The sequence below is a fragment of the Punica granatum genome, chromosome 8, assembly GCF_007655135.1.
Source record: "Punica granatum isolate Tunisia-2019 chromosome 8, ASM765513v2, whole genome shotgun sequence".
In the NCBI taxonomy this organism is placed as follows: Eukaryota; Viridiplantae; Streptophyta; class Magnoliopsida; order Myrtales; family Lythraceae; genus Punica; species Punica granatum.
In genome coordinates, this window is record NC_045134.1 from 27,455,566 (window position 1) to 27,470,658 (window position 15,093).

The 15,093-nt window shown below is 39.5% G+C and overlaps 2 protein-coding genes across 3 annotated transcripts; one reads left to right on the top strand and one right to left on the bottom strand.

The window, feature by feature from the left end:
- Positions 1-607: 607 nt before the first annotated feature.
- Positions 608-3,683, top strand: LOC116187607 (cycloeucalenol cycloisomerase). Its single transcript, XM_031516433.1, has 8 exons — positions 608-776; positions 874-1,019; positions 1,158-1,241; positions 1,626-1,667; positions 1,874-1,984; positions 2,076-2,267; positions 2,547-2,644; positions 3,157-3,683. Exons 1-8 carry the CDS (start codon positions 623-625, stop codon positions 3,347-3,349), a joined length of 1,020 nt encoding a protein of 339 aa, XP_031372293.1. The 5' UTR covers positions 608-622; the 3' UTR covers positions 3,350-3,683.
- Positions 3,684-4,021: 338 nt separating this feature from the next.
- Positions 4,022-15,093, bottom strand: LOC116187611. Of its 2 annotated transcripts, XM_031516447.1 has the most exons (28): positions 14,595-15,091; positions 14,284-14,452; positions 13,926-14,047; positions 13,653-13,769; positions 13,301-13,447; positions 12,812-13,183; positions 12,552-12,709; positions 12,171-12,292; positions 11,966-12,057; positions 11,641-11,872; positions 11,478-11,541; positions 9,765-9,913; positions 9,600-9,670; positions 9,328-9,501; positions 8,883-8,954; positions 8,157-8,258; positions 7,984-8,073; positions 7,398-7,473; positions 7,216-7,309; positions 6,811-6,880; positions 6,532-6,711; positions 6,104-6,226; positions 5,917-6,000; positions 5,637-5,821; positions 5,384-5,522; positions 5,221-5,280; positions 4,785-4,889; positions 4,022-4,686 (listed from the first exon to the last, which is right to left on the bottom strand). In XM_031516447.1, the coding sequence occupies exons 1-28, from the start codon at positions 14,694-14,696 to the stop codon at positions 4,573-4,575; spliced, it is 3,585 nt and encodes a 1,194-aa protein (XP_031372307.1). In that variant the 5' UTR covers positions 14,697-15,091; the 3' UTR covers positions 4,022-4,572. The 2 variants fall into 2 exon arrangements, with proteins under 2 accessions (XP_031372307.1, XP_031372304.1); XM_031516444.1 differs by having other exon boundaries at positions 12,552-13,183; positions 14,595-15,093.

The following is a 15,093-nucleotide window of genomic DNA, read 5'->3' on the forward strand; positions in this document are numbered from 1 at the left end:
AGTAAAGTTACTGTCTTCTCTAATGAATAAGGACATAAGCACTTTGTTGTGTGAGATCGTATTATGGATGTTTAATTTTGTCGATGGATTGATAAGACATATTATTATTTCATTATTATGGATTAATTTAAATTTTGTTGATATTTTGGCGTGATTACTAATGTGACATTTTCAATTTTATTTAGCGAGAAAAAAATTTACAGGTTCCAACAGGGTATCCGGATCCTGTAGTATAATATAGGTTCCGGTTCCATTATTCAACAGGGTAAGATCTATTTCCAAAATCTTGGAATCTGTCTTTTACGAGGTAGGGTCCGGATATTATAAAAAATACAGAATATTCGAAATCAATCACCTCTAATTTCTATATCTAGTGGGATTAACTGTGCCCGAATCCTTTACGAGGTATTTAGCATTTTACTAACTCTTACTTTCCTTTATAACAAAGGAAAAAAAAAAAAGTTGCCGCCCAGTCCTCCACTGCACTTTTATTTCTCTGTTGAGGGAAACTGGAAAGGAGAGAAATATAATTAATACTTTTTTTTAATTTCATACAACGACAAAGGGATACTTTTTTTATTATTATTTCATAAGACGACAAAGAGATTTCGCCATCGCCATCATGTTCAGGCATTACGGCATCTTTTCCGATCACCACAATCACAATAGCTCGCACACCACCCAATCCCATCCGCCGACCCTCTCCCTCGCACGAGTCCTCGCCGGAGAAGCCTCTAAGCTCCGATTCCGGGATTCGAGTAGCATCGAAATGGGTGGTAAGCCTCTCATCTCACTCTCTTCCTCTCTCTCTGGGTCGGTGTGTCCCCTAAGCTGAAGCAAAGTTCAGAGCTTCTACTGCCGCAAAATGTGCAGGTGGGAAGGAAACGGATCGTGCTTGCTCGAGCTTGTGGCTCGCTCCTAACCCCAGTAAGAGATGGGGGGAGCTCTTCTTCCTCTGCTACACTCCCTTCTGGCTCACTCTCTGCCTGGGGATCGTCGTCCCCTACAAGCTCTACGAGGTTCGGTTCGGTTCGCTCGATTGCCTGCATTTTATTTTTGCACTTTCTCACTGGAGTTCACTGAGATGAGCTGATGCATACAATAAAAGTTCGGTCCTTTACGTTAATTTAATCTATCACTCTCCCTTCGCCCGACAGAACTTCACGGAGTTGGAGTACCTGCTCTTGGGATTGATTTCGGCAGTCCCTTCATTCTTGATACCAATGCTGTTTGCTGGCAAGGTAACATATTTGATCTGTTGATGGACCACGTGTATGTGAATTGAGTAACATCAATTTGATCCACTAGTTGACTCTGATTTAATACTGCCATTGAGTATTGCTGCTAACGTTCCAGTCCCAAGAGTCGCCACCTATATTATACAGTATATACACTTCCACAGTATGAACACAAGTATTCTTATATTAGATTTCTTTAAGACACGCACATACAGATGTATGTATCTAAGTGGCTGATAGATCGTTGACAAAGATTTAGGATTCCTACTGCAATTAACCTATCTACAAGAAGGACTTCCCATTGCAACTTTCAGAGATGGAACGATGGTTTCCTTTTTACTTCACTGATCGTCGAATTCTTTTGCTGTGTTTTGGAGGAGTTTGCAGGCTGATCGAAATATGTCCTGGACGGATCGATACTGGGTTAAGGCAAGTCCGTTTGGTGTCATAATATACTGTTCCATGTTCCAATATGTCAATATTCTACAACTGCTGCTTCATATTTGTTGCAGCTGCAACAAATAACTGATTGCTGGCTTGCTTTCCGATTATGTTAATTGCTTTTAAGAAGGTACGGCCACAGAAGATGGGTTCAGCTAGGCCTGGAGCTTTTAACTCTTTTATATTTGTGGCAGGCTAGTCTCTGGATAATCATTTTCAGCTATGTCGGGAATTACTTTTGGACTCACTATTTCTTCACAGTGCTAGGAGCTTCGTATACCTTCCCATCCTGGAAGATGAACAATGTAAGCTCGTCTGGATAAGAATTCTCTCCCCTCATCTGTCCGTGTGCTTGCTAAGCTTCTCAGAACTTCCTTCCATTTTTGTCTTTTGCAGGTCCCCCATACAACCTTCCTCCTCACTCACGTTTGCTTTTTGTTTTATCATGTCTCTTCGAACATGACGCTCCGTAGACTGAGGCATTCTATTGCACACTTGCCGGAAAAGGTCCAATGGACCTTTGAGGCTGCATGGATCCTGGCTCTCTCTTATTTCATCGCTTACCTGGAGACTTTGGCTATTTCTAATGTATGTGGTGTCAGCTTTCTTCTCTTTTCTAAAAGCTTATCTGATCGCTTGCCTGGAGACTTTGGCTATTTCTGAGCTGTATTATCGGTACAATAAACTGATTATGCAAACAAAACAAGTTTTGCTGCTGCTGCAAGATCTTGAATTTCAACTCAAATTTCAATGATTAGGCAGGATGCCCAGTCCTGTCCACCTATCCTTTCTAGTAGTTTCTTCTGATCTTTTACATAGAGGTATATTAGAAACATCTACTGATATTCTTCCTTTGGGATTTTGCAGTTCCCTTATTATTCATTTGTAGACCGAGCATCCATGTACAAAGTCGGATCCTTATTCTACGCAATATACTTCATTGTGAGCTTCCCCATGTTTCTGAGGTAAAATCTCATCTCCCTCAGTGTCTTCCATCTTCTCTATCTTAAACAGAACATGCAATAGGACATGCATTTTTGTTAACCCTATGGAATTCATTTTCAACTAAAATGCTTATATCTTCTTTGAAATAAAATCAACCAAATAGAGGAGTTTAGAAGTACCGTTTCCGATCAATGGATTATGAAGAGAACCTCGTCACATCTCTTCATGTGTGGCTCATTATATTGATTATGAACATAAGTTCATCATGCCCCATGTATCTATCTCATTTAGTCTGCCCTACGAGATATAAGTTGTTGATTTCATGTAAATTGTGTCTTCTGAAATTGGCCACAAAAAAGGAAAAAAAAAAAAAAAAAAACCCATCTTTTATGGTGAACTCCAAGAACCTAGTTTTCTTTTATCCCTCCACTCGATACAATGGCTTCATGTTAACCTGTGTTCTGTTTCAAATTAGCGAGTCTTCTTCAGCTGAAAGAAACAAAATAAGAATAAAATAATACTGCATCTGCAGGATTGATGAGAAGCCTGGGAATCCATGGGACCTCCCAAGAGTGGCTATAGATGCTTTAGGCGCTGCAATGCTCGTCACCATAATACTCGATTTATGGCGCATTTTTCTTGGGCCCATCGTCCCGATCCCCGACTCCCAGCAGTGCCTTCAGCCTGGACTCCCTTGGTTTCCTGGACGTTCTGAACAACGTTGAAAGCTCTCTCGCATGCTTGAATATTGCTGATCTGAAGTCCAGAGATATGTAAACTGTATTCTTCTTGTGGGAGGACACCCACATTTGCAGAAGTACTTTAGGATTATCTTAAAGGTAGAGAGTTCTCTTTTTTATTGCATGAAATCATATTCAGCAGTTACGCTTGTGAGTTTAGGCACACCACAGAAACATATGATCCCTCGCCATCAAATGTCTCTGGACAAACCCATGGGACAAGGTATGGCTGTATCGCATTATAGGTCCTCGGTAGACATGAATGAGACAGTTCCATGGCCGTTCTGTTATCATAAAAATGGTTTTAAGGCTTCTTCCACAATCAAGTCTGGAATCCTGCAGGGAAGTGGCCAAGATCAATTGCTTCCTACGAATTGTGTTGTTGAATTATGAAAAAAAAAAAGTGAAAAATTTTAATGAATAGTTGAGAGAAATGAATGATTGTATTGTTAAATTGTAAAAAAAAAAATTAGTTCAGAAAATTTAATATTAAAAAGTAAATTAAATGGGAGTTAAGATAAAAAAAATATTAAAAAGAAAAAGAAAAAATAATAATTGTATTGTTGAATTAAAAATAAATAAAGTTAAAGTTGAGTAGAGTAAAAAAAAAATTTAATTTGCCAAACAAGACTACTAGTCATACGGCTAGCAAAGATGGAGTTATATGGCTGTTCTCTATCATAAAAATGGTACAAGGCATCTTCCAAATCCACAGGCGCGCAGCTCAATGAAGCCCCGTATACAAAGAATTCTTGCTGATGCGGCAACTGAAAATTTCAGCCATACATCCGATACATGCGAGTGCGAAAGTAAATCTCTTCATCCTCATTAATTTTGATGATAGGAGCTGACAGCTTATGCTAAAACTATGAATTCAATTTGCACATACAGTTGAACTAAAGACAGAAGCTATGGGGAAACTATGTGTACGACTTCTTCTGCACCCTTTGCTTATACCAAAGACCAAAAGCCAAAACTTGACAGAAACATTACCAAACACAATGGAGGAGGAAAAAGGAAAAAAAATAAAAATAACAAAAACAAAAACAAAATAACAAAACGAAAGAGAAAACCTATACTTCCACCTCAAACAAAATGGGCTCCAAAGATCCTAGCAACCCACCAGAGCAAACTCATTTTACTTGCGCTGCACTGGCTCTTTCAGTGAATGGCCATAACAGAGAAGCTTAAACCGACACGCTGCACATTCACATGAAGTAGCTGAGGGGCTTCTTCCTTCTCGACCCCCCTTCACCATAGAGTTCATTCCACTGCAACAGCTCGGTCATGTTTACTGACTCTGATGAGACACTCGCGCACACCTATTCCGACACAGATGAGAAGAAAATGTCAAGAATGTCGCTTTATCCATGAAGCAGAAGGAGATTTCTGAAGCATGTATTTGGATTTTTCTTGTTACCCGTTCATGAGCAAGCTTGAAGTCCTCCATACGAAGAGGCCGGATATCATCACTGCCCCTCAAAGCTGGAGGTGGCTTGCCTTCTGCCAGGGCTGTAGCCCTCTCCTGTCATATCAATATAAGCGCATTAGACCCCAGAAATAAACGAGTCACATGCAATATTCGTTAAAAAGCACGCGATTCATAACAAAAGACTCATAGTGATTTCAAGTGTCTGATCTTATCTGCATTTAAGCTCTAAATCAAATGCACAAGGAGATATTTAGGAAACATAAACAATTATAAAGCCAAATTATCAACCACCAGTAAAAACACAACAGAGAGACAAATATACTGTGAGACGAATCTCAATAACATTAACCAATAAAGTACAACTTGAATTATTAACCTAGAGTTTATATCGAGGGGTTTATCATGAAAGATAAAAAGGACAAACCTTTTTCTCCTTCTCCAAGATCTCTTTAATTGGAAGGTGTGCAGCAGTCACACATAGGTTCTGCATCCCAACGAGACCGCGATTAGAAAGCTCTCCTTACAGATACAGAAATAATTCTATAAAGAAAATGTTAGAATATAAAATAGAAAAACAAATATATTACCTTGAGGTCGCTTCCTGAGTATCCATCCGTCATGCTTGCAATCGCATCAAAATCGACATCAGCAGACAAGTCCTCCTTTGCCAGTATAACCTTCAATATTTTCGCTCTATTAGCAGCATCAGGCAGATTTACCATCAATCTGCGGAAGAATTTAGGCAACTTTAGCATCCATAATGTTTTATTCTTAACCACTAAGAAGAAAAATGGAAGTGTCAAAAATTGAAGTGAGGGATGAGCGTGAAGTAGCAATTACCTGCGAGGAAGCCTTCGAATGACAGCCTCGTCAAGGTCAAAAGGCCTATTCGTGGCTGCAAGAACCAAGACTCTCTCTGTGTCTTTAGTCCGAAGCCCATCCCAATTCACCATAAATTCGTTTTTCATCTTTCGCATAGCCTCATGCTCTCCTGGGTTTTCCCTTCGGCCCAGCATGCTATCAACCTGTAGAGATGTCCAGTTTTCAGGGAAAAGGTCAACCTCTATGGAAGGAAATCAAAATCTCACAGATAGAAGAAAAGGGATTCTGATTAGCTCACTTCATCAACAAATACAACACTAGGAGCAATCTTGCTGGCAAGTGAGAAAACAGCTTTTACATACTTCTCACCCTCACCAAACCACTGCAGAGATCAAAGAAAGAATGAATATGAGAACAATGAAAAGAGATCACGAGATCAAAATATACATATAGTATCCAATCATTAGTGACATCAATTAATTAACCTTCGATGTAATGCTTGACATCGAAATGTTAATGAAATTTGCACCAGCTTCAGTGGCCACAGCTTTTGCAAGCATCGTCTTTCCAGTTCCTGGAGGACCAAATAAGAGAATGCCCTTGCATGGCTGCAATGAGAATAGTATAGTATTAGCACATTGATATTTTCTTTAACGTTTCTCTCTACCTCTTCCGCTATCTTTCTACATCTTATTGCCAACACCAAGTTGGTCTCTCATATATAATCCATAACTTCTTAGTATGTGAAAACTATCGAGAGAAAAAATAACCGGAAGAGATGACATTAAGTCACACTGCCACCTCTCCTACCCCCCACCGGCCACCAACCAAAAAGAGACCAATCAAATGTAATCAGAAGTTTAGTGCTGACCAAATTTTAGGTGAAGAATATGAAAATCTACAGATGCCTGACCTTGGTCAAATGCCCTTTGCAGAACAGTTCCGGCCTCTGCAGCGGAAGCATGACAAGCTCCTTCAGTGTATCCTTGACATTTTCAAGAGCTCCAATATCATCGAATGTAACGCCAATATCACTAGGTGGAATAACATCGGCAAGGAGCCTTTTCTCAAATTCATTTTCTGTTACAACATCCTGGTTGCATACAAAAGATCAAACTAAAGCAATAAATCAAGGATTTACAAGAATTGGAAAATCATTTAGGCAAACAAGGAGTAGCAGTGGTGCAAGAACCTTGAGCGACTTCTTTGAACTCTTAGATTCATTCTGGATAGCCTGTAAGAGTCCGATTCCATACTGAATGCTGCATGTTTTAAAAGAAGTTTTTGGAGGTGTGTAAATTCCATGTAATAGAGTTCATAAGAAACCAAAATACTAATGACAGGCGCTTCTGGCAGTCATCACAACTGACAAGGAATCGTAACTTCTCTAACACTCAATTTGCAAGATAGTGAAATAGATAAATAGCAATGAAAGACATTCTGCCCTTTCATCCTTGTTCCTGTCAGATCCAAATCCAGGTAATCTCATTTATTGGGGGGTAAGGACTCTCCTTCAGAACAGTCGTGGCACTCCCATATGATCTCCCTAATAAAATTCGATAACTACTCAAAGGAGAGAAAAACAGATGATGAGTACCTCTCGCAGGACAAAACAAGCCTCGAGTCGGTGTTACTCTCAGGATTCTGCATCAAATGATGGCTCAAAGCCCATCCAACAACCTTTTCTGCACCTGCGAACACATAATGTAACAAATTATGAAAAGCAAAATTCGCGGGCCATTTTTAGCCAAGATTAATTCATGGGAGAAAAGCACATACTTTCATTAGTTAGTGTTTGATCCTTGATGTATAATGTCTCGAGACCTTCACAGTCCATTCCATTTCGATTCAAAACCTGAATTTAAGATGAACGAGAATTATTACAACACTTGATTCAACCTTAATCCCACATTACTGCTCATAAAACTCCACAATAATTCAAAAATCATAAGCAATATTTTGGGATCAAAGGGGAGAAAAGAAAACATAATAAAAAGGAAAAAAATGAAAAGACAACCAATACTTATAAAAGGAAGGCTATCCTAAATGTTTCCTTTACAAAAAACCAGATATGGGAGCCACAAAAGGAGCAAACTCAAGGACAAGAAATACAATGACCCATGAATATATTGAATAGTCGGGGGAAAAGTACACTGCATTCCAGAGGATATGTCTATTCAGTACTCCTATGCAGAAGTGCAGAGGTAACATGAGCATACAAAATTTGAAATTTCACGTGCCTTCAGAAAAGCATGAATGATGCGAATACTAAGATTTTTTCCCACTGCTGCAAGGATTACCTAACTTTTCAAATACATTGACTCAAAAAGAAAAATGAAGGATGATAGATTAGAAAACCACTCACAGTCCTCAGATGATTCAAGTTTCCTTTGATCTTAAGGGTTTCAGAATCTCGATCCAATTGATGCTTCCAAGAAGCAAGAAGTACCTCATCCTGCAATGAATTCCAGACATGTAAACCTCTGGGATTTGAAAAAACAAACAAGAAATACACAATCAATTGAACATATTCCATACCTGTGGCATGTGTATAGTTACTTTGTTGGGGAAAAGCTTAGTCAGGAGTTTGGTGACCTTTGGAACTTCTTTTCCTCTGTCATGGAGTCTTCCAAAACTATCCTGAGAATGTTGGGGGGAAAAAAGATCGCATCAAAGTGCAACTTATTAGTCTTTCCACCATTGATACTTGTACATAAATACAATGCATGACTTTATCTAAACCACAGTTTATATTGTTCCTTTTAATGTCTAAGGATCGGTCACAGTCTGCTTCTGAATCTAAACAAGTTGAAAATGAGGAAAATGGAGAAAAGGAAAAGCTGCAAAGAGCATGCAAAAGAAATATACAATCACTTAGAAGAACAGGCTCACTTTCAAATTAAAAAATAATGTGTTGGTTGATAAAAACTTACAAATATCTATGCTAAGAAAAGGAACTTTCATCAATAAAGAGTGCCAAAAAGGTATTAGAAACTCTGAAATCTCGAAGCACCCTACTCCAAGCAACTTCACAGGAAAAGGGTTTCAGCATATAATTTAAACGATGATCAAATCGATAGTACTCCATCGTGAAAAGCATTGGTGCAAATATATGCCCTTCATTTTAAAAAACCAAAAGAAAGCAATACAGCTTGAATAAATATAGCCAAGAACTCATTCGTCCGCAATTGTCAAAAAAGAATGACCATGTGGCTGCCAGAAGGAAGATAGAATATGCACAAGAATTAAGAGTAAGAACCATACGGGAAAAGCCAAATCAAGAAGTGCGGTCTGGTTACCCCCGAACTTCGTAAAAAGAAGACCACCAGGATGGGACTGAAATGGGAAATCAGATAAAGCAGGTCATGATAGCTAATCAGTATGGAGTAGAAGACCTTAGGCTAAAATTGAAACTACTGGAAAAATCATCACATTAAATCATTGATGATATTGATCTAGGCATAAGCTAGACTGAAGTCCGTAAAGATGGAAACTATCCCTCTTCCAATTTAAATCAAATGAAAGCTAAACAAGTTTTATTGTAGGCCCCACATGAACATCATTTAAAAGCTAAACAACCCGACTCAAGAGTTCCACATTTCCACCACTGTGGACCCTATCCTAAACAATTCAAGAAAAATTTGAATCTCGCCACACAAATTCTCATCATATTCTGATCACCCATCCATAGTAATGAAACAAAGGTTACCTTCTCTTTACGGCTGTCAGTATGAGTGTGAGAACCAATTACGACTACATTGTCAGGAAGTTTTTCAATTTTGCTCTTAAATGCTGGGAATGCATCTGAATTTCCTGCTATAGACTTCTCAGCATCTTTCACGAACAAAATGAAAGGAGAATTCCTGCTCTCACTGACAACAGCCTGCAATAAGCAAAGGTGTTAAAGCGTGAAGATTGAGGCAAAACAAGCATTCTAAGATTCTCAACAAAATCAAACGCTTGAACAGGAAGCGGAGTGACCTCAAACAATGTGTTGATTAGTAACTTGTCCAAATCTTCACCGCCAGAGCCCTCTAGACGAAGATCACTTGCTGAATACATTGTAATAAAGAAAGAAACGAGTGTAAAAGTGGCTGTAACAAAACCTGCCAAAGTAGCAAGGAGTGTTGAGATGCCATATATTACCACTGCAGAAGAATCCATGACCTCCCTCACAGAAGCCCCCAAGGTCAACACCTTCAGGTACAGATTTATCAAATCTCACACCAATTTTGGACAAAGGATTATCTTCAAAGAGTAATACAACCTTTCCACATTTTCCAGTAGCCGGGCCCCTGAACATTCAATTCCAAAATACAAAATTAAACAGAATGACTAAGATTGTATACATGTTCAATGATCAGATGGCATACCAAATAAAAAAACAAAATGGACAGAATCCTGAATAGCAAGACTATTATTAACCTATTATGACCCTGATCTGGAATAGAATCAAAAAGTTACCAGCTTTATGCTGCAGAAGATGAATTTACCCGCTAGAAAGATAGACATTCAGTATTTATGATATAGATAACAGCGATCAGTTTAACAGGTTAAGAAGTAGCTAGTTCAAACTACACTCTGCATGGTATTATCACCGGAAATTTCCATCATGATAATCGGCATAAAAATTTCCTCACGAGTCATAAGCATAATTTTCAATTAGAATTATATTTGAAAACCGGCAGCACAGTCCATCCTGTTCAAACTCACGCCTCCAACAAGTTGAACATGATTTGGTAAACCTAGGATAAGAAGGTCAGCAATCTATTTTTCCAGCTGCACAATCATGTCTTGAAATTGAGCATGATACACCGACACTATTAACATTCTTTTTGGGTTACACATGCAGATGATCCAGTCTAGGCACGGACCCACTAAGAATCAGGGGATACAACTGGCCCCGACATTCATAAATTTCAACTATTAATATCTATGAGATTATCAAATTTTCAAATTCTGCATCCTAAAATATGTAAATGCCCCTCCTTTCCCATTTATATTTTAGTATTGAGTTTAAAAAATTTCACGGACTAATAATAAATGATCTTTTCTAGTATAATATAATATCCCTCCAAAAACTTATTCGCAATTTAAATCTTTAAGTTTAATACATTAGAGGAATGTTGGTATTTAAAAAATAAAACATCTTCTCTGTTATCTGTATTTTGGCCCCCTGAGCACATTTCCTCCCTCCTTCCCTGATCCAGACTGCTCAATTACATATAGCATCAGGTTCACCTAAAAACTGCATTCTTAGGAAGAGAAACCAATTTGATGATGAGCCTAAAATCTATAAGTGCATCTCTACTTTTACAAAACCTCCTTGTACATGGATAAAAAATGCCTAACAAGCTCTGCCAGCCACAAGTAAGGTAGATAAACTGTGTCCACTGACCATTGCTAATCTCAACCATCACAGTCACTTCAGGGAGCATATTCCCCCAAATGAGTCGTAGAAAACCCATTACAAAGTAACAAAATGTGGTAAAACATCCAAAGCCTTGGTAACCCCCAAGCCACTGCATGACGCCCAGACTCCACACCAGCACTCACCAAGATTTCCAAATGAAACCACCCAATTGTGCAGACAGATAGTTAAATCTTTAAATGATAATCATTACCTCAGGACCCCATTGCACACACAGCAAAACTCTCTTGACTATTCAGCTAATGAAAGTAATATCAGACTTTAGCATTTGTTGTAACATAAACAATAATAATTTTAAAAAATTCCCACTAGTCATCATACTATTGCAAAATATTTTGACAAAAAATTTAGTACAAAGAATGATGTTGGGACCTGGCTAAACAATATGTAAAATCAGTCTCAAAGGGACAACTTCTCATGATAAGTACCTCAAAGGGGGTGTTGTCGGGTACAAGGCACCAGAAGCAGAGCCAGTAAACCTCACTCTGTCGCCTACATGTTTCAAAGGGGATCAATCAGCATGACTAAACTGAAAAACATCATATAAGGAAGCATATGGTCCTTGCAAACAGTTAACACTGAAGGACCTACCCAGCTTAAACAAATGATTCTTAGACGCCCCGGAACAAGAGGCTATATTCTCAGCATCATTTTGTGATGATTCGGGAACAACAGGAGGAGGACCATTTGATGTGCTAGGGGTGTCTCCTTCACCAGATAAAGGAGTTGTGGTCTTAACATTTTCAGCCTGTTTATTACAGCTGCAATATTTCTCAGAACCAAATCCTTCCTTCAATAACTCCGCTTCCTTTGAAGATAAACCCTGTCCAAATTTTGATATTAAGTCATCACCCAACTTGGTCATTTTTTTCACCAGAATTCCAAAACAAGAAGCAATCAATGCTTTCAGTCTTACACCCAGAAACGAGTGACTGTCAAATATGAGCAATCTGGTGCCGAAGTAATTAGCAAGTGCTTTTGCCAACATCTCCTGGTATATCTCCGAGCCTGAAAAATATAATAATATGCACCATAAACAGACAGAATTTACTATTAGAGTTAAAACAAGCCAATCCCATAAATGTCCACAGTAAGGAATAAATAATGTAAGTTCCATGTACCTGCAGGACCCGATAGCAAAATCCTGGGGTTTACAGTAGTGAGGTCCGAAGTATACTTAGCATGTTCTCCATGCTTCAAGTGTATAAATGAAGCAGCAATCAAAACATTTTTTGTGTTTTCGCTGCACAAAAAAAAGATCCATGAGTTATAAACACATCCTTTTTCCGAGATAAAAAGATGTTAAAAAAATAATTCTGCTAAGGATAAGATACCGATTTGGGGGAAAAAAACCCAAAAAATATATATACATATATTTTCTTGGTTCATGGCATGCATCTATATATGTTCTAGCCCTTTACAGAAATCAGACATGGCAACATCAAGACTGCATATCACATTAAACAACACATGGAATTGAAAAATACCGAAGCAAGCTTTACCTCAAATAATATGGAAAGTTATCAAAAGAAACTTCTATGTCTCTGCCATCAAGAATTCCTGCTTGAATCTCTTGTTTGAACACAGTAGAGCGCAGCGAGGCACCTGATGTTGAAGCTGCCTGAGAATCCCGGGTCCACTCATTTACCTCTTCCAATACCTGTTTAAACATACTTTTGCTCAATTTCAGTTTACAACTAGTTGACTGAGCAAACACCCTCAAGGAAGGCCTTATCAAATGATTCACCCCAGAGATTTTTACATTGCCTGCTTCTATGCCAGAGTCCTGGTTGTTGGAGTCATGAGGAAGACCCTTGCCGATGGCTCCACTCTCAACAGCTTTCTCACTGGCTGGATTTGGAGTTGAGGTGCCTTCTGGGCCATCAAGCTCCATGTCCGTGCCCTCATGAACAGCAGAATGGGCAGGGGCTTCTGGTCCCTGATAGATTTTACTGGACGTCTGGTACTTCCACCGTGAAATATCTTGCCTGAGGCTTGAAAGTGAAGCCAATATGGAAGCACCAGCTACAGCAGAAGGATCTCCGGCCCTTCTCTGTAATGGGAAAAACTTCCCCATATTGCTCTGACTCTCTGCACCTTTAACAGTAACATCTGAGACGACTTGCTGGAATATCTGCATCGAAATAGATCAAGGAAAATCCGGACACTAGATGGTACAAGAATGTGTAACTAGGGGGGATTGATCAAGAGAAGAGAAAGCTGTCGATGACACAATAGAAGATTAGGATACGTAAGCATGGTTTCCCAGAAGGCCAAACACAAGCTCATCGCCCGACTTAAGCACGCGGTTGGTACTCTTCTTTACAGGCGTTCCATTTACTTGAACTGAACCCTTGCCTCCTGTGCTTTCTAGAACAGCTACAACACTACCTTCTCGCTGACAGACAAGTCCACAGAGAGTGAGTAAGCATTTCCACAACTGTAACACCCAAAAGGCCTCCCCCAAGCCTCATCCCTACTTCACTGAGGAGAGAAGTGTAATGAAATACACGTGTACCTCCACGGGCATTCATTGAAAAATGGTACCTTTACGAGTTAAACTACCATCGAATCATCGTGAGTGTAGAAATCCAATAGTATACCTGTGTGTGCTTGATCTTGCATAGAACCCCACTTATTGTATGATCCTTAAGGGGAAAGTTACAGTGTCTGCCCGAACCAATAGTAAAAGTAGCGAAATTGATGGGGACATTGGGATTCTGCAGCATACAACAACATTATCATTGCAAAAATCAGCACAAGAGCTCAACGGAGTTAGATTTTGCCAGCATCAAACAATAATACAGTCACTTCAAATTTCACATTCTCAATGAGGAACAGGCTCCCAAAGTTTCAGCATTCTGAACTTGAATTACCTGGCCATATTGTGATAAGAGTCTACACCATGGAGATTCAAAACTTGGGCTCTGTTTCTGGTAAATACTCCAAGAAGAAGGGGAACTCCTTTGCTTATTATCCACCGCTGCCGGCGAAGTCCCTAGAGAGAAAACAAGGAGGAGGAGGAGAAAGGAAGGAAGAAAGAAAGAAACGAAGGAAGAAAATCCAAAGAGGAGAAAGAAGATTAATAATAATAATAATAATAATAATAATACTGCTACCTAAAAGAAAAAAAGTAAAAGGAAAAAAAAAAACCCAAATGAAATCCAAATTCAAGAAAAACTCAAATGAAACCCAAATTCAAAGGACACTCAGATGAAACTCAAATTCAAGTACCCTCAGCGACTGGGGGAGCTACGGCCACCGCCGGAGTCAGTTCTCCCTTGGCGGTGCTGGCACCATCGTCTCCAGCGACGGCGGCATCCTCGGCGGCCAGCGGCGAGCACAGTTCCTTGGAATTCTCGGCTGCCGGCATCGGTCTCTCCGATGCACCGCCATTATCTTCCTGAAAAAAGAAAAAGAAGCAAAACAAGAAACGAACCCACAATCAAACCCGGCGAATCGGCAGGGAAAAGAACCAGCTTTGACCAGGAAGAGGGGCAAGAAGGTGCATGGGGAGGGGAGCCCGATTGGAGGAAAAGTAAAACCTTGGGTCGTTTGGGGGAAGGGGACTTGTCGTCCGATGAAGAAGATCTCTTGCCGTTATTAGTGTTGCCAGAGAGAGATCCACTGCGTCTTGTCGACACCATGACTCTCTGGCTCTTCTGCTGCTTCTCCTCCTCCTCCTCTGGGCTATTCGTCTTCTTTATCTTATATTATTCCACTGGAGAGAGAGAGCGAGAGAGAGAGAGAGAGGGGTGTGATTTTTCTTGCTCTGCGTCTGTTTTTTCTTTTTTTCTTTTCCTCTTCAGCTGCCGCTGCCGCTGCTGCTGCTGCTGCCGCTGCCTGCCGATTGAGTTATTCTCAATTTTACGAATTCAATCCCATTCCAAATTCTCAAATTTTGATAATAAATATAAAAATATATATAATAAATAATAAATGTTATTCCTTTTTCCCCGACGAAAAGGCGGAATGGAAATGGGGAAGAAGCAAAAAAGGGGAAATCGAGAAATGTGTTGTTTGGTTGGTTGGTGAAAGAGAAGG